Below are 19181 nucleotides of genomic sequence, written 5' to 3'. Positions count from 1 at the left end.
CCATTCTAAAACATGTATTATGGCTTTTCTTTCTCCCTTTCAAACGTTGTATCTCTTTCTCATTAGAAAGCACTTCGTTCCCCTCTCTCATTTGAAATCATCCCGTTCTTTATCACATCGTTTAAGAACTCTCGTTCATAGCTACAGTATAGCTCTTCCTCTGGATCTTTCTCTCAAACCATTTGAAACCCTTTAAAGGAATGAGTCTGTGGACCTTTGTACGGAATTTGTGGTATCTTTCTAGACTACAGCACGTACTGCCTCACCCTATTCCTTATGCAGCAGCAATGACTTGCTATAACCTGTCGCAGCTACATAAAACCCATTAATGTACCCTCACTACGTAGCTTCGTTACATCGTCTTCCTCTTAGATGTGTGTTTCAAATAGCAGCGCTTCTTTCTGTGTGTTATTGAGTGAAGGTGGGGGGGGTACAAGTGAGGGCAGGGGGGTGGAATGGAAGAGATAAGAAATGGATTTTCTGTTTCACAGTGGGTTCAGAAAAGTAAACAGTGAGGTGATTTTGCATGAGAACCAGCCTCAGTGAGTCATTGCATCAGGGAATGGAATTTGGAAAATATTGTTTCTGAGTCAGAGGTTCTGGGGTTTTTCATGTAGGCCTAATGTTACATTATATATCCTGGTAAGAGGTTTGTTTTTACAGAGAAAGTGTATTTGATAGTCCAATAAGAGTATACTTTGATGATTTCTTATGAAGAGGTTTGTATGTTTACAAAACAATTGCTGGCTTGTTTTGTAATACAAACTACGACTACTATGAAATGTGATCATGTACTGTGTCCAAGATGACATAATTTCATTGTGGGTTGTTGGGAGCATCTTTTAAAGTAATCATTCACTGGAAGTCCAACCAGACATTCTCTGGCACCTCTTCTGAAAGTTTAAACATTTAGCAAAATGCTGGATTAACTAAAACTGTTATTATGTTGTCGCAAAGAGCCATAGAACGTTATGTAATGCATGCTATTCATTTCTTTTGTGATCATCTTTTGCCATCACGGTAGTCATATAACAAATTGCTTCCTGAACCCTGCCACTAACCTTTGACCTCTGCTTACTTTCAAGCATGCAGAGGAGGAACCGGTAAGAGCCAGGCCGTGCATCCCGGCATGCTGTGCGTCTGCCTGTCCCCAATGACAGTATTCTGCGCCCTGTCTGTTTACCCAACCTGCCTACCTACCCACTCTCTGTCAACCACCCAAGAATGACATGTGTGTGAATCAAATCAAATCAAAGTTTATTTGTCACGTGCGCCGAGTACAACAGGTGTAGCACTTACAGTGAAGTGCTTACTTACAGGCTCTAACCAATAGTGCAAAAAAGGTATTAGGTGAACAGTAGGTAAGTAAAGAAATAAAAACAACAGTAAAAAGACAGTGAAAAACAGTAGCGAGGCTACATACAGTAGTGAGGCTATAAAAGTGAGGCAAGGCTACATACAGACACCGGTTCATCAGGCGGATTGAGGTAGTATGTACATGTAGATATGGTTAAAGTGACTATGCATATATGATGAACAGAGAGTAGCAGTAGGGTAAAGAGGGGTTGGCGGGTGGTGGGTGGCGGGACAGCGTGTGTGTGTGTGTGTGTGTGTGTGTGTGTGTGTGTGTGTGTGTGTGTGTGTGTATGCGTGTGTGTATGCGTGTGTGTATGCGTGTGTGTGCGTGTGTGTGTGTGTGTGTGTGTGTGTGTGTGTGTGTGTGTGTGTGTGTGTGTGTGTGTATGCGTGTGTGTATGCGTGTGTGTGTATGCGTGTGTGTGTGTGTGTGTGTAGCAAGGCAAGTCTATCAAAAACCAGTTTTGATTGGATTCCCTTTCATTAACTAACATTTAGCCATACCATCTGATTGCTCACTTTTTCTTTTTCTCTGCATCTCCTTTCTCACCAATCCTCAGTCCATCCATCCCCACCAATGTGCATTGAGATATCAAAAAGGCATGATTTTATTGTTGCTGTAATGTTTTGCTGTTGATATCTGGAGGTTGGATGAAAACCAATATCCGAGCTATTCAGCTTCTTACATTTGCCATTGCAACATGTACTGTGCAGTAGTGTTGTTTTTCTTAGCGAATCACGTTGGAAGCCCTTTTCAAGTAGAACAATGAGAGCCAGCGCTGGCTTTTCCGTGAACTGTGAGCGAATCGAAGGACAAAAGAGAGGGATGGAAAAAGGAAGCCTTGCCCTTGCCAAGCTAAACTGAATGATTTTGATTCTCATGTTTTTCACATCTCATACGCAAGGGAAGAAAGCCACATTACCGGTAGTTGTGGATAGATTAGATAAAGCAACCTCTTGAGGTACAATTCACTCAGTATGGAATTACAGCATACTTACAGTCAACTGTAAAGTGAATTTGAACAGCACCAGCCAGAGTAATGTTCAGCAGGGCACACTGTAACAAAACCTTTTTGCAATGGAAAACAAAAATCTGTGTTTTTATTAGACAAGCTCAGGTGGTACCTCCCTGTTTCTTTCCTTTTTACTCTCTTTCAAATCCTTTTTTTTCTGTGTAGCTTCCAGTGGAATGACCATTGTTAATAGTAGACATCTAGTTTCCATCGGAATGGCAGTAGGTCTTACTGTACATGCTGTTCCAATGGAAGGAGCATTGATCTTAGAACACATCCCTGATGAGCACCTCCTCTCTCTGCAGTTTGACTTTGGAGATGTGGCGGTCCACCAGGCCATCCACACCATAGAATACTGCCTGGGCTGCATCTCCAACACTGCCTCCTACCTGCGACTCTGGGCCCTCAGTCTGGCCCATGCACGTGAGTGTTACCCACACACTGCACACACACACTACACACAGGTGAATATACTGTGCACGTGCATGTAACTACGTACTCTGTGCACCTAGAAATACATGCGCGTGCGCACACACAACGAGTAGGCACACACTCATAACACAAGCATAGTGCACATGCAATACGATTCTTTTCTATCTCTCACTTACTCAATCATGCACATACTACATGGCAAGAGGGTTGACACTAATTGGTGGATAACGACCTACTGGTGGAATGAACGCCTTACAACGCTCACTTCTCACCTCCCTATCTCCTGTCTGTCTCTTTCTACCTCTCTTTCCCCTTTCTATCTTTCTGTTTTTCTTTCTTTCTCTCTCTCTATCCACAGAGCTGTCGGAGGTGCTTTGGACGATGGTGATGCACCTGGGCCTATCCTCCAGGAGCGGAGGCGGCTTCTTCGGCCTGTCAATCATCTTCGCGGCCTTCGCCATGCTCACCGTGTGCATCCTGCTCATCATGGAAGGCCTGTCCGCCTTCCTGCACGCGCTCCGTCTCCACTGGTGAGTCCCAAACACGCGCGTACGTACACACTACACATACAGTGCCTTCAGAAAGTATTCTTACCCTTTCACTTATTACACATTTTTGATTGTGTTACAGCCTGAATTCAAAATTGATTAAATAGTTTTGTTTCCCCCCTCTCACCCATCTACACACAATACCCCATAATGACAAAGTGAAAACTTGTTTTTAGAGATTTTAGCAAATTGATTGAAAATGAAATACAGAAATATTCACACCCCTGAGTCAATACTTTGTAGAAGCAATACTTTGTGGCGTCTTTCTGGGTGCGTCCCTAAGAACTTTCCACACCTGCACATTATTATTTTCATAATTCTTCAAGCTCTGTCACATTGGTTGTTGATCATTGCGAGACAACAATTTCTTCAGGTTTTGACACAGATTTTCAAGTAGATTTAAATCAAAACTGTAACTCAGCCACTCAAGAACATTCACTGTCTTCTTCGTAAGCAACTCCAGTGTAGATTTTGCCTTGTGTTTTAGGTTATTGTCCTTCTGAAAGGTTCATTCATTTCCCAGTGTCTGGTGGAAAGCAGACTGAACCAAGTTTTCCTCTAGGATTTTGCCTGTGCTTCACTCCATTCCATTTATTTTTTATCCTGAAACACTCACCAGTCCTAAATGATTACAAGCATACTGATAACATGATGCAGCCACCACTATGCTTGAAAATATGGAGATTGGTACTCAGTAATGTATCCTATTAGATTTTCCCCAAACATAACACTTTGTATTCAGGACAAAAAGTTAATTGCTTTGCCACATTTTTTTGCAGTATTACTTTAGTGCCTTGTTGCAAACAGGATGCATATTTAGGAATATTTTATTCTGTAAAAGCTTCCTTCTTTTGACTCAGTCATTTTGGTTAGAATTGTGGAGTAACTACAATGTTGTTGATCCATCCTCAGTTTCCTCCTATCACAGCCATTCAACTCTGTAACTGTTTTAAAGTCAACTTTGACCTCATGGAGAAATCCCTGAGCGGTTTCTTTCCTCTCCAGCAACTGAGTTAGGAAGGACGTCTGTGTCTTTGTAGTGACTAGGTGTATTGATACACCATCCAAAGTGTAATTAATAACTTCACCATGCTCAAAAGGAATATTCAATGTCTGTCTTTTTTTTACCCATCTACTAATAGGTGCCCCTCTTTTGCAAAAAGCTCCCTGGTCTTTGTGGTCGAATCTGTGTTTGAAATTCACTGCTCGACTGAGGGACTTTACAGATACTTATAGGTGTGGTGTGCAGAGATGAGGTAGCCATTCAAAAATCATGTTAAACACTATTATTGCCCACAGAGTGAAACCATGCAACTTATTTTGTGACGTGTTAAGTAAATGTGTTAATACTTTCTGAAGACACTCTATGTCTGCATACACACACATTACACACACTCACAGACACACACACACACACACACACATTACACACACACACACAAATTACACACGCTCACAGACACACACACACACACACACATTACACACACACACATTACACACGCTCACAGACACACACACATTACACACGCTCACAGACACACACACATTACACACGCTCACAGACACACACACATTACACACACACACATTACACACGCTCACAGACACACACACACATTACACACACACAAATTACACACGCTCACAGACACCCAAACACACACACACATTACACACGCTCACAGACACACACATTACACACGCTCACAGATACCCACACACACACACACATTACACACGCTCACAGACACCCACACCCACACATTACACACGCTCACAGACACACACACACACACATTACACACGCTCACAGACACCCACACACACACATTACACACGCTCACAGACACTCACACACACACACATTGAACACACACACACACGTGTACACACACACGTGTACACACACACGTGTACAGTCCACACACACACACACACACACACACACACACACACAATGACAGACTCTGTATACCGTATCCATGGCCCTGCGCAACCTCCAAATTGATGCTGTTCAGATCCCTTGGGATCTGCTCATCTGTTTTCGTGTAAACTCACAGGAGAACACACATGGTCGGAGGTGGAGTGTGGAATGTGATGGGTAAAGACTCACGGAGTGAATCCAGTGCCTTAGCAGAGGGGAGTGTGCCACTGACTGATGATCCAGTTCACAGCCCCCACAGTCTATCTTGGCTGCATCCCAAATGGTACCCTATTCCCTACATAATCCACTACTTTTGACCAAGGCCCATGTGTCGGGAATAGGGTACCATTTGGGATGCAGACTAACTGTCCAGTCTTCATGCGATACTTCATTTTTCACTTTCTCCAAAGTGTCCTTTTCCCCCTGAGTTTTCCAGTGCTCGAGGTCATGTGGAAAAATAGCTCTGCGCAGTGTAACCAAATAGACATATACTGTAGGTAGACAGGCGAGAGGTGATAATTTTAAGAATTGGAAAACTAAATAAACAAAAAACTCACTATCATTCTTTTTTACTTTGTTAGTGGTCTATCTTTCTTAGGTAAAGGTTTTTGGCATGTTACGTATAGAGTTGGGTTTATTTTCTTAAAACCTTCCTCGTCTGGCACTTGCTATTAAGCACTAATGACCATCTTACCTCATGGTTGTGAAATGAGGTATAGGAGAGTGTGTTTTTGTTGGATGCCAGTATAAATAAGCCTAATGTCTTACGCCTGCTTGCCTGCCTTTGTACTGTCGTCTGTCAGTGTTGGAATGGTGCAGTGCCATACCGCTCTCTCTCCCAAACATCAGTCAGTCTATCAGCTCCTCAAAATGGCCTCCAGGGAAATGCTATGTAGACCACCTCACATAAGTAATGTGTGCATTCAAAATGGCAACCTATTTCCTATAGTGCACTACTTTTGACCAGGGCCCAGCTAAATATATTAAAGGCCCAGTGCAGAAAAAGTTTTGTTTTTCTGTGTTTTGTATCATATTGTACAACAGCTGATGAATATATATATATATATATATATATATATATATATATATATATATATATATATTGTAAATTAAACTGAAAACGATCTGTTATTGGCAGAGAGGTTTGGAACTCTCTTTTTATTGGTCTATTAACTAATTTACCTGGGGATGTCACCGGGCAGACCAAAACTCTATCCCACTAAAACAGGTTGAAATTTCAGGCGGTCTTTTCAAACAGCTCTTACACTAAAATTGCATTATCATAATTTTCACAATTTCACAGTATTATTCCAACATCATAGTGTGGAAATATACTGTAAATAAAACACAGGAAAATCAAGTCATTGACTGCATTGGGCCTTTAAATGCGGCCCTCTCAACTCTGACAGCTAAATATTTGCTGTGGCGGTGGGACATTCCTTGGCACTTCCCGTGCTTCCCTCGTATGGCTGTCAGCTGAAGCTGGAGAGGAGGAGCGGGAATTGGGAATCCACTCTTTGTTTTTTCAATGCATCAAGACATCAGGTTGCGTTCCAAATGGCACCCTATACCCTACATAGTGCTCTACAGTACTTATGACCAGGGCCCATAGGTCTTTGGTAAGAAATTGTGCACTATATGAGGAATATGATGCCATTTGGGACACAGCCCAGAAAGAGTGACTATACCAGAGCCTGACTTTGTTCGTTTAACTCTGAAGTTTCTCACCTTGGCTTTCGGTAACTTGACTGAACATAAAAATAAATGAAAAATGTAAAAACTTGACTGAACATGTAAACATTGAAGTGAACTTCTAAATTGTTCAGCAGAGGAGGATATAAAAAATGAGTTTTTGGGTGCACAGAGACCAGAGTCACTATGTAAAGGTGGTCAGTGTACGTCACATTGGTCTGGGTTTTCCGATGATTCTGACAATAACGTCCATAGCCCATATCATTCGAAGCATGCACCATTGATGTTTCTGGTCCTGGTGCCATATGAAAAATACCACAAACCTCCAAGATGATCTTATTTGAGAATAAATGTAATCTCTCATAATGAATTTCATTGTAATATCTGGTTGGGTTCCAGTTCCAGTGTAGATGAGGACGGGAATGTTAAGACGTGAAGGTCGTCTGCCTCTGGATGCTGCGCTTATTTTGGCCATATTTGGTCACCCACCGCTCTGATACGACGTTCCATTCCAGGACGTTGCCCCCTAGGCGGCAGGTAACCAAGCGGTTCGAGAGGTGAGACAGCCACTGGAAGGTGAGAGCTGGCAACATCCTGTTATCAGATCCTAGATGCTGCCTGCCCTTGAGCAAAACACTTAACTCCCCACATCAACAGCTCCCTGGGCACCCAGTGTGTCAGCCCCCCGCACCCCCCCAAAACCTGTCTATGTACAGTATTCACACCCCTTGACTTTTTCCACATTTTGTTGTGTTACAATGTGGGATGAAAATGAATTTAATTGTAACATCTTTGTCAACGATCGCCACAAAATACTCTGCAATGTCAAAGAGGAAGAAAAATGTTCTATATTTTTGTTAATTCGTGGAATATAAAACACTATCTTGATAAGATAAGTATTCAAACCCCTGAGTCAAAACATGTTAGAATTACCTTTGGCAGAGATTACAGCTGTGAGTCCTTCTGGGTCTCTAAGAGCTTTGCATACCTGGATTGTGCAATATTTATCCATTATTCTTTAAAACATTTGTCAAGCTCTGTCAAGTTGGTTGTTGATCATTGCCATTTGCCATAGATTTTCAAGACAATTTAAGTCAAAACTGTAACTAGGCTACTCAGGATCATTCAATGTCGTCTTGGTAAGCAACTCCAGTGTATATTTGGCCTTGAGTTTTAGGGATAATCAATGTCTGCTCTTGTAGAAAAATCTCCCTGATCTTTGTGGTGGTATCTGTGCTTAAAATTCACTGCTCGACTTAAGGACCTTACAGATAATTGTATGTGTGGGCTACAGAGGGGGTGTAGTCATTTAAAAATCATGTTAACACTATTATTGCAAACAGAGTTAAGTCCATGCAACTTATTGTGTGACTTTTTAAGTACATTTTTACTCCTCAACTTATTTAGGCTTGCCATAACAAAATAATTGAATACATATTGACTAAATACATTTCAGCTTTTCATTTTTCATTTGTAAACATTTCTAAAAACATAATTCCACTTTGACATTATGGGGTATTGTGTGTAAGTGACACAGAATCTCAATTTAATACGTTTTAAATTCAGTCTGTAACACAACAAATGTGGAAAAAGTCAAGGGGTATGAATACTTTCTGAAGGCACTGAATGTGTACTGCATGTACAGTATGTGTATGTACAGTGCATTCGAAATGTATTCAGACCCCTTCACTTTTTCCAGATTTTTTTACATTACAGCCTTATTCTAAAATTGATTAAATCGTTTTTTCCCCTCATTAATCTACACACAATACCCAACAATGACAAAGCAATAACAGTTTTTCACATTTACATAAGTATTCAGACACTTTACTCAGTACTTTGTTGACGCACCTTTGGCAGTGACTACAGCGAAGATACAGAGAAGATACGTCTGGTAAGACGAGGGGGAAGGGTGTGTGTCTATTTGTCAATAACAGCTGATGTGCGATGTCTAATATTAACGAAGTCTAGAGGTATTGCTCGCCTGAGGTAGAGTACCTTATGATAAGCTGTAGACCACACTATCTATCAAGAGAGTTCTCATCTATATTATTCGTAGCCGTCTTTTTACCACCACAAACCGATGCTGGCACTAAGACCGCACTCAACGAGCTGTATAAGGCCATAAGCAAACAAGAAAATGCTCACCCAGAAGTGTTGGTCCTAGTGACCGGGCACTTCAATGCAGGAATACTTAAAACCGTTTTACCTGATTACTACCAGCATGTCACATGTGCAACCAGAGGGAAAAAACTCTACACCACCTTACCTCCACACACAGAGACACTTACAAAGCTCTCCCTTGCCCCCCATATGGCAAATCTGACCATAATTATATCCTCCAAGTTTTCCTGCTTACAAGCAAAAACTAAAGCAGGAAGTAGCAGTGACTCGCTCAATACGGAAGTGGTCAGATGACATGGATGCTACGCTACAGGACTGTTTTGCTAGCACAGACTGGAATATGTTCCGGGATTCATCCAATGTCATTGAGGAGTATACCACCTCATCGGCTTCGTCAATAAGTGCATCGACGACGTCGTCCCCACAGTGACCGAAACAAGCATATCCCAACCAAAAGCTATGGATTACAGGCAACATCCGCTTCGAGCAAAAGGCTCGAGCTGCCGCTTTCAAGGAGCGGGACACTAATCCGGACGTTTATAAGCCCTCAGACGAACCATCAAACAGGCAGAGCATCAATACAGGATTAAGATGTAATCCTACTACACCGGCCCTGACACTCCTCGGATGTGGCAGGGCTTGAAAACTATTTCGGACTACAAAGAGAAACCGGGACGTGAGCTGCCCAGTGACACGAGCCTACCAGACGAGCTAAATGCCTTTTATGCTCGCTTCGAGGCAAGCAACACTGAAGCATGTATGAGAGCACCAGCTGTTGCGGAAGACTGTGTGATGGTAGCCGATGTGAGCAAGACCTTTAAACAGGTCAACATTCACAAAGCCGCGGGGCCAGAGGGATTACCAGGACATGTACTCAGAGCATGCGTGGACCAACTGGCAAGTGTCTTCACTGATATTTTTAACCTCTCCTTGACCGAGTCTGTAATACCTACATGTTTCAAGCAGAACACCATAGTCCCTGTCTCCATGGAAGCGAAGGTAACCTGCCTAAATGATTATCGCCCCGTAGCACTCACGTCGGTAGCCATGAAGTGCTTTGAAAGGCTGGTCATGGCTCACATCAACAGCATCATCTCGGATACCCTAGACCCACTCCCATTCACATACCGCCCCAACAGATCCACAGATGACGCAATTTTAATCGCACTCCACATTGCCCTTTCCCACCTGGACAGAAGGAACACCTATGTGAGAATGCTGTTCATTGACTTACAGCTCAGCGTTCAACACCATAGTGCCCACAAAGCTCATCACTAAGCTAAGGACTCCGGGACTAAACACCTCCCTCTGCAACTGGTTCCTGGACTTCCTGACGTGCTTATCCCCAACACTTGGGCCCCTCAGAGGTGTGTGCTCAGTCCCCTCCTGTACTCTCTGTTCACCCACGACTGCTTGGCCAAACACGACTCTAACACCATTTACATTTACATTACATTTAAGTCATTTAGCAGACGCTCTTATCCAGAGCGACTTACAAATTGGTGCATACACCTTATGACACCATCATTAAGTTTGCTGACGACAAAAACAGTGGTCGCCCTGATCACCGATAACGATGAGACAGCCTATAGGGATGAGGTCAGAGACCTGGCAGTGTGGTGCCAGGACAACAACCTCTCCCTCAATGTGAGCAAGACAAAGGAGCTGATTGTGGACTACAGGAAAAGGCGGGACGAACAGGCCCCTATTCACATCGATGGAGCTGTAGTGGAGCAGGTCGAGAGTTCTTTGGTGTCCACATCACTAACGAACTATCATTGTCCAAACACAGCAACACAGTCCTGAAGAGGGCACAACAACACATTTGCCCCCTCAGGAGACAGTAAATATTTGGGATGGGTCCCCAGATCCTCAAGAAGTTCTACAGCTGCACCATTGAGAGCATCCTGACCGGTTGCATCACCACCTGGTATGGCAACTGCTCGGCATCTGACCGTAAGGCGCTACAGGGTGTAGTGCGTACGGCCCTGTACATCACTGGGTCCAAGCTTCCTGCCATCCAGGACCTATATACTAGGCGGAGTCAGAGGAAAGCCCCAAAAATGGTCAAAGACTCCAGTCACCCAAGTCATAGACTGTTCTCTCTGCTACCGCACGGCAAACGGTACCGGAGCACCAAGTCTAGGACCAAAAGGCTCCTTAATAGCTTCTACCCCCAAGCCATAAGGCTCATGAACAATTAATAAAATGGCCACCCGGACTATTTATATTGCCCCCCCCCCCCATTTGTGTTTACACTGCTGCTACTCACTGTTTTATTATCTATGCATAGTCACTTCACCCCTACCTACATGTACAAATTACCTCAACTAACCTGTACCCCCGCAAACTGACTCGATACCGGTATCCCCTGTGTATAGCCCAGTTATTGTTATTTTATTGTGCTACTATTTTATTATTTTTTACTTTAGTTTATTTGGTAAATATTTTCTTAACTCTTCCTTGAACTGCACTGTTGTTAAAGGGTTTGCAGGTAAGCATTTCACAGTAACCTGTTGTATTCAGCGCATGTTACAAATAAAGTTTGATTAATTTGATTTTTCTTTGTCACCAACCTGACCAAGGCCCTGCTGCTCCGATTGCTCAATTTGGCCAGGAGGCCAACTCTAGGAAAAGTCTTGGTTGTCTCCAAGAACACAGGAGGCCACTGTGTTCTTGGAGACCTTCAATGCTGCAGAAATGTTTTGGTACCCTTCCCTAGATCTGTACCTCTACACAATCCTCGGAGCTCTACGGACAATTCCGTAGAACTGAGCTCAATTTCGAGTCTCATAGCAAAGGGCCTGAATACTTGTGTAAATAAGGTATTTCTGTTTTTTATTTTTAGTGAATTTGAAAACATTTCTAAAAACCTGTTTTCACTTTTGTCATTATGGGGTATTGTGTATGGATTGATGAGGAAAAATTTTTTTGTAATCCATTTTAGAAAAAGGCTGTAACATAACAAAATGTGGAAAAAGGGTTAAAAGCGGAAGTACAATTTCAGTTGAACCTTGTGTGCAATTGATTATCATTATCTTAATCCATCTGCCCTTGCTTACTTCCCTTGGCAGATTTGATAGAACTGTGGGAAATCAGTATGATGGAAACTAGTTGGAGCTATTGCTTCCTTCCACCCATCCATGTATCTCAGATCTGCCAGAGGAGTGAACGAGGACAGAGGAGAGAGGGAATGAAGTGCAGCCTCAGTCACTGGCAAGATACTGGCACCCCCACCCCCCCTCTCTGGGGAAAGGGATGGTCGACAAGTGGCTAGCTACATATAGCTTAGCAGTATAACATCAGGTTATTTAAATCAAATGCAAATGGAAGTGTTCCACTTTTTAAAAAGCCATTTTATCCTTTTCTTAATGTAAATAATGTTGGGTAAGCACAAAAAAAAGAAGTTGACTTCACTTGGCTTCTCACCAGTTGTCAGCAAGTGGATGATGCTGTGTATGTTGCTTTCAGCCAGTTGAATAGATATTCAGCAACTGTCGGTAGGACAATCCAGCTTGAAAGCGAAGTAGGGACAGCAGTTGTTCCACGATTTAAAATGTTTCTTCTTTAAGGTTTGTTCTCATTCAGAGAGGAGTTGGTGTTACTGCCAAGCATCTGGCCTCGTAACTGAGGAAGGAACATGCTGCTCGTTAAAGCCCGAAATGTGGTATAATGGTGCTGTCCAAAGACCGTCCAAGTTTATTTGAGGCTTTTTGACTCATGTCCAGGAAATGTTGGACGAAGTATCATAATTGACTATGATAATTTGTAATTGGTCTTGACATTCGAGAGGCAACCATTTCTTTGTTTCGTGTTGTGGCGGCTGGCTGGCTCGAGGCCTGGTCCCAAAACTTGACCTGTTCAATAAACCACTGATCTTTTGCGGTCCTTTTTGTCTCTTTTTTTTAGGGTGGAGTTCCAGAATAAGTTCTACACGGGGCAGGGCTTCAAGTTCGTCCCCTTCTCCTTCGAGAGCATCCTGGAGGGGCGATTTGACGAGTAAACCAGCTCGGCCACATCCCTGACAAATCCCAGACCAACACCCACTCCCACCCCCCCACCCCCAGACTTTCCCCTCTATAAACGTTTCTGCATGGACCCCCAAACTGCAGCTCTCTTACCCCCTCTAGGAGCCATGTCGTGCCGTGTTGTTGTTGTTTTTCCATTTTCACGAAACTCCCTCCTTCCCTCCGCGATGCCATAAGAAGTTGCTACATATTGTGTGTGTCGCGTTTCACCCACGAGCTCATCAGTCGCTCTCCATTCATATGAAAGATGGTCATGGAGTGTTTACTCCAAAACGCATGGCTCTGTAATGACGGCTGTTGACAACATGTGTGTGTAATGATGCTATCCCGTAGCACTGCTGGTACTCGCATCATACAATTTTGTGAAAGTGGTGAAGAGAACAAACGATGGATCGGTGACAAAGTAGCAACGCTGTCAAGTTTTATTCTATGGCATCCTATGGCATTCCCTCAATGTGACTGGTGTAAAATGTTCTGGTATATCTATTCAAAGAGAATGTCCCCTGTGTGTTGTGGCTCTCCCTGTATATATTGTTTTGTGCAGCATGATCTAGCTATTAGCGTGACCGTGTCAAGAGGAAATCATAACAGATGCTTCCTGCTGAGGATATGACCAAATTGAGATGGGGAGATTATGGGGACATGTTCAGGAGCAGTTTGATTTGACTGTATTTTCTGAACCCGCTCCGTTGAGGAGCAGGCAGAGCGATATTTAAATCAAAAGATAAAATGCCTTTCTATTGGTTACTGTACTGTACTCATTTACTTGCCCCTAACTCGCAGCAACTGTATTGTTGTTTATGATACTGTAGTACTTACACATATATTATTTTAAATGCTAGATTTGTAGCCTATTCTACCCTCATGTTGTTTTCATCACATGAAAACAACACTCTCTTTGGTTCATATCGGTGGTTGTGTGTGATGTGGGCTGTCAAGTAATGAAACATATCTATCAAAATACACACATACAATCCTATGGTATGTAGTCATCGACAAATATTTATTTTGTATTATTTTCGTTCTGCGAATACATATTTTAACTGGTTGTCAATGTGGTCATCTGAATTGTTGTGTTGTGTTCATAGTCGGTGTGTACATGTACGCGTGTGCATGCCCTGCAGAAGGATTGGCCTATTTAAAACAAAGTCCTGTTGTTAACGGTCAAATTTACTCTGCAGTGTAACATGTGCTCTGTCAGTTGATGTTTGTACATGATATCAGTCAGACGTGTTTGTGAAGGTAACTATTAAAACAAAGTGTTTGGGGGAATTGCCCTAGTGTCCTCACTTTCATATTGTGATTGTTATTCATTGTTGACAGTAACTATAGTTTTTCAGAGGTATACCCATCAGCTTTAAAAGGTACTTCACACAAATGACAATATTACATATTGGTTTCCTTACCCTGTAAGCAGTCTATGGAAGGTAAGACAGGAATCCATGCTTTGGTTTTGTGTACCTGTCTACTGTCTCCAAATGCTAACTTTTTAGCATAGACTGCTTACAGGGTAAGGAAACTGATATGTATTTGTGTAATTTGGGTGAACTCTCCATTTAACAGTCATCGATACCTCAAATTCCCATGGTCAAGCACATACTTCCATCCACCCTCATCATCCCTGGATTTCTGAACTCACTTCTTAGGGTTCCTGGTTTTTTGATTCCCTGGTCTATTGTTGAATACTTCAGTAATTGATTTCCATGTATGAAGGTAAAGCCCTCAGAGATTTACTGGCCTCCTTTGTTTGAAACAAGAGGAACAACATCAACATGGCCCTGAATACACAAAATGGGAGCTCCTCTGCCAAGCCATCCCACCCACTTCCCAATCCCCCCCTTCCATATGGCCTCAGAAGCCTGTGGAAACAAACAACCTGTTAGGACAATGCATCGTTATAATGGGAACTCCAGGCTAACCTCTCATGCCTCTTCCTGATCAAATCCAGGCATACAACAGCTATACTCAATAGGCGGTCCGCATTCCGCATCCGGACACAGAACGGGGTCAATACGGACCACGGATCTTGACAAAAAGGAACTAAATCACAACTGAAGTGGACTGTTTTTGGAATGACATTGCCCTAATTGTCCCTCTTTTCATAGGCTAATTAGTCTAGAGGCCTTGGAGGATGTTCTATGTACAACCTGGTTGCCGGGGGACATGAGTGTATTACCAGCTGAGCACAGACGATAGTGGAGATCCATAACGCCCACTAGCGGCTGCCCAGGCCAGCAAGCGGCACGTGGCAACAATCCACTGCAAAAGAAAATGTGCCAGGGTGCACTCCCGCATTTCCCCGCCCGCAATATCGGGCGTTCCTGCATGTGGGCATTCCTGCATCTGCAGGAACCCCTTTTTATACTTTCATTGGTCCATTTTTAAGCTATGACTCCGGCACAGGAGGGAGGCTGGAGCGATCCAGTACAGTAGGTGGCAGTAATGCAAATAATATTGGATTCCAACTGCCGATAAACCCCACAGAAGAAGAAGAATCGGCAGAGGGCGACAACAATAGCTAGCTATAGCTAGTACACGGGGCAGGGACGACCGGTAGAGAATGTCTTTCACACCCGCCTGTCGGTCACTCTTTTACCGCAGTTCTGTTAACGATGGTGAGGGCAGGTAAGAGCGAAGGACACACTGTCTACCAGTATCAACCCCGCCTTCCGCTAGCTAGGAAGGAGGACTCTGGTAGAAATTAGGTTGGGGGCGAAAAACACATAATACTTTTATTCCCCTTTTGACCCACATTCAAACGTGTCACACAAGCATGAAGATGGTGTGCTCAAGGGGGGGAATTCATGCAGGACCAATGGGGTGCTTGAGGGAGGGGTGTTCATGCAGGAACAAAAACGCCACCCACGCGGGAACGCCCGAATTGTGGGTTGCAGTTGCACACTATTAGCTGGTTTCCGCCAAATGGATAGCAAGCACGCTCGTGGCCATCAGCTCTTTGAATTTTCTGACGTAATGGCCAGAGAAGCATGAAGGAGATTAAAATATATATATATATTTAAACTTTATTTAACTAAGTCATAAAGAATCGTGAGTAATAAAACAGGCGAACACCCGAGAAAGTTATTTAGCAAAGAAACGCTGCCAGAGGTAACACAAGAGGGAGCTCAACCCTTCAGGCGATGAGTGGGAGATATGAGAGTAGCTGACCAACAACCAACATAGATATGACTGCACTTTTGGACTGGGGATACCCCAAGCCCACTCCCTCCCTCCATAAACTTGGCAGACTTAATTTCCCTTTCAAAGCATACAAATTCCTGTGAAGATTGGTACAAGTCCCGAGCCCTCTGGAACATGGAAGCACTATTTGTATTTGAAAGAAAATCAGATAGGCATAAGCATGTCCAAGAGAACGTCTTAATTATCCATTTTAAATGAAAGAGGAGAAACGTCTGGTCTCCGCTAAAGCACTATTTTTTATCATTCTTTATTTTATAACTGCGATAACAGGTATTTTATCCTGTCAATAGCCTTAGGAATTGTAATATTTATACAGTAGTAATGTATCTAGCCTAAATGTGTCTAGCCTAAATGTGTAAAGACCCCTTTACCTTTTCCATATTTTCTTATGTTACAGCCAAATGTTTACTAATTTATTAAACATTTTAAACAGAAGGACCGTATTTACATAACTATTCAAACCCTTTGCTATGAGACTCACAATTGAGCTTAGGTACATCCTGTTTCCATTGACCATCCTTGAGATGTTTCTACTTGATTGGAATCCACCTTTTGGTCAATTCAATTGTTTGGACATGATTTGGAAAGGCACACACATGTCTATATAAGGTCCCACAGTTGACAGTGCATGTCAGCAAAAGCCATGCGTTTGAAGGAATTGTCCATAGAGCTTTGAGACCGGATTGTGTCGAGGCACAGATCTGGGGAAGGACACCAACACATTTCTACAACATTGAAGGTCCCCAAGAACACAGTGGCCGCAAACTGAGCAATCAGGGGAGAATGGCCTTGGTCAGGGAGGTGGTCACTCTGAAGGAGTTCCAAAGTTCCTCTGTGGAGATGGAAGAACCTTTCAGAAGGACAACCATCTCTGCAGCACTCCACCAATCAGGCATTTATGGTAGAGTGGCCAGACAGAAGTCACTCCTTAGTAAAAGTCACATGACAGCCCGCTTGGAGTTTGCCAAAAGCCACCGAAAGATTTGCAAACCATGAGAAACAAGATTCTCTGGTCTGGTGAAATCAAGATTGAACTCTTTGACCTGAATGCCAAGCGTCACTTCTGGAGGAAACCTGGTACCATCCCTTTGGTGAAGCATGGTGGTGGCAGCATCATACCGTGGGGATGTTTTTCAGTGGCAGGGACTGGGAGACTCGTCAGAATCAAGGGAAAGATGAACGGTGCAGAATAATGAGAGATCCTTGATGAAAACCTGCTCCAGAGCACTCACCTTCTAGCCTTGAGTGACTTGAACCAGATTGAACATCTGGAGAAACCGGAAAATAGCTGTGCAGTGACACTCCCCATCCAACCTGACAGAGCTTGAGAGGATCTCAGAGAAGAATTGGAGAAACTCCCCAAAATACAAGTATGCCAAGATTGTAATGTCATACCCAAGAAGACTCGAGGCTGTAATCGCTGCCAAAGGTGCTTCAACCAAGTACTGAGTAAAGGGTCTGAATACTTATGTAAATGTGATATTTCAGCTTTTTATTTTTAATAACTTTGCTAACACTTCTTAAATCCTGTTGTTGGTTTGTCATTATGAGGTATTGTGTGTAGATTGATGAGGGGGGGATAAAACATTTTAATCCATTTTAGAATAAAGCTGTAACATAACAAAATGTGGGAAAAGTCAAGGAGTCTGAATACTTTCCAAATGCACTGTATGTTTGGGCTTCCTGCGGTCAATTTGCAGTCTACAAATGATTTGTAATTAAGTTTCGGCTCTCTGACAATACACTCGACAGAAAATCGTCCCGAGGCTGAATCTCGTTGATGATCTCTAATTCAGGCTATGTGATATCATGTTGTAATCAATTCCACACCCTTTCCAATTTCTCAGGGACAGTGTTCTCGTTCCTGTTGGAGAGCGACACTTTCCATGTGAAACTCTCAGCTAAAATCCAGACGCCCATTTCTGCTATGACCGTGTGCTTGCGGTTCTTCTCTGAGGTTGGCAGAGGCCAGTCCATTGTCTCACTGGCAGGCCCGTCATGATAAGGATTTGCTGTAGTTCAAACCATATATGGGGGGAGCATACTGAGTGCACATCAAAGAAGCTGGACTGGATTTCTTGAGGTTGCCAGATAATAAGAATGAATGGAACTCCATCTGCTGGACCTGGGACTCTTACACTGGTCTGACCCAACTCTGGATAAATGGGAAGTGAAGTACATGGAAGTTTGTCACTTCGGACATTTCTATAACTGGAAAGCCAAGTATTATTTTAGGTTAAGAGCAATACACATATGGGGTGGTGCTTTCATAGATTTACAGTCCTTTGTGGGGGACCTGGCCAATGTCCACTTATGGGATAGTGTCCTCCCTCCCTCCTTGACAAATCTGATTTTTATGTGAAGGGAAATCCCTTCACTCCTGGAAATATTCTAAACTGGAAAGCATTAGAGTACATAACTGAGGGGAACGTGTTCAAGGAGAAGAGTGACTTTAATAATGTTGCCTGAACACTAGCATGATTTTTTATCTCTTTCAATGCGTGTGATAACTGTTTCAGCTGTTTCAACAGTATTATATGCTATAATACGATTTTCTTGGTTCCTGAGTATTTACTGAATACACTCTTCTAAGTAGGAAATGTAATATTCCCCTGATGCAAATCAAATCAAAGTTTATTGGTCGCATGCACAGATTTGCAGATGTTATCGCAGGTGCGGCGAAACGCTTGTGTTTCTAGCTCCAACAGTACAGTAATACCTAGTAACACAAAACAATACACACATAATCCAAAAAGTAAAAATAAAGAAATTAATAAATATCAGAACGAGCAAACTCAAGAGTCATATATATATTCCAAAGCATTATGGAGTGCCATGGAGCAGTTTAGTTACCATACAG

General features: G+C 42.9%; 1 protein-coding gene and 1 pseudogene across 6 annotated transcripts in view; both read left to right on the top strand.

The window, feature by feature from the left end:
• Positions 1 to 14409, top strand: part of atp6v0a1b (ATPase H+ transporting V0 subunit a1b) — a 37255-nt gene extending 22846 nt beyond the window's left edge. For 4 of the 6 annotated variants that reach the window (XM_035747060.2, XM_035747069.2, XM_035747048.2 and 1 more), the window contains exons 19-22: positions 1086 to 1103; positions 2675 to 2792; positions 3160 to 3331; positions 13002 to 14409. In XM_035747060.2, the coding sequence (XP_035602953.1) occupies positions 1086 to 1103; positions 2675 to 2792; positions 3160 to 3331; positions 13002 to 13095 (402 nt within the window). In that variant the 3' untranslated portion in view covers positions 13096 to 14409. The remainder of the gene's footprint in view (positions 1 to 1085; positions 1104 to 2674; positions 2793 to 3159; positions 3332 to 13001) is intronic. The other 2 variants (XM_052487633.1, XM_052487620.1) reach the window with 1 other exon arrangement.
• A 123-nt stretch (positions 14410 to 14532) lies between these two features.
• On the top strand, positions 14533 to 19115 carry LOC127913905 (C-reactive protein-like; annotated as a pseudogene).
• Positions 19116 to 19181: the final 66 nt, after the last annotated feature.

Source organism: Oncorhynchus keta, chromosome 3 (genome assembly GCF_023373465.1).
Source record: "Oncorhynchus keta strain PuntledgeMale-10-30-2019 chromosome 3, Oket_V2, whole genome shotgun sequence".
NCBI classification, from domain to species: Eukaryota; Metazoa; Chordata; class Actinopteri; order Salmoniformes; family Salmonidae; genus Oncorhynchus; species Oncorhynchus keta.
The sequence above is the reverse complement of the archived record's forward strand: the minus strand, read 5'-3'. Positions and strand labels throughout refer to the sequence as shown.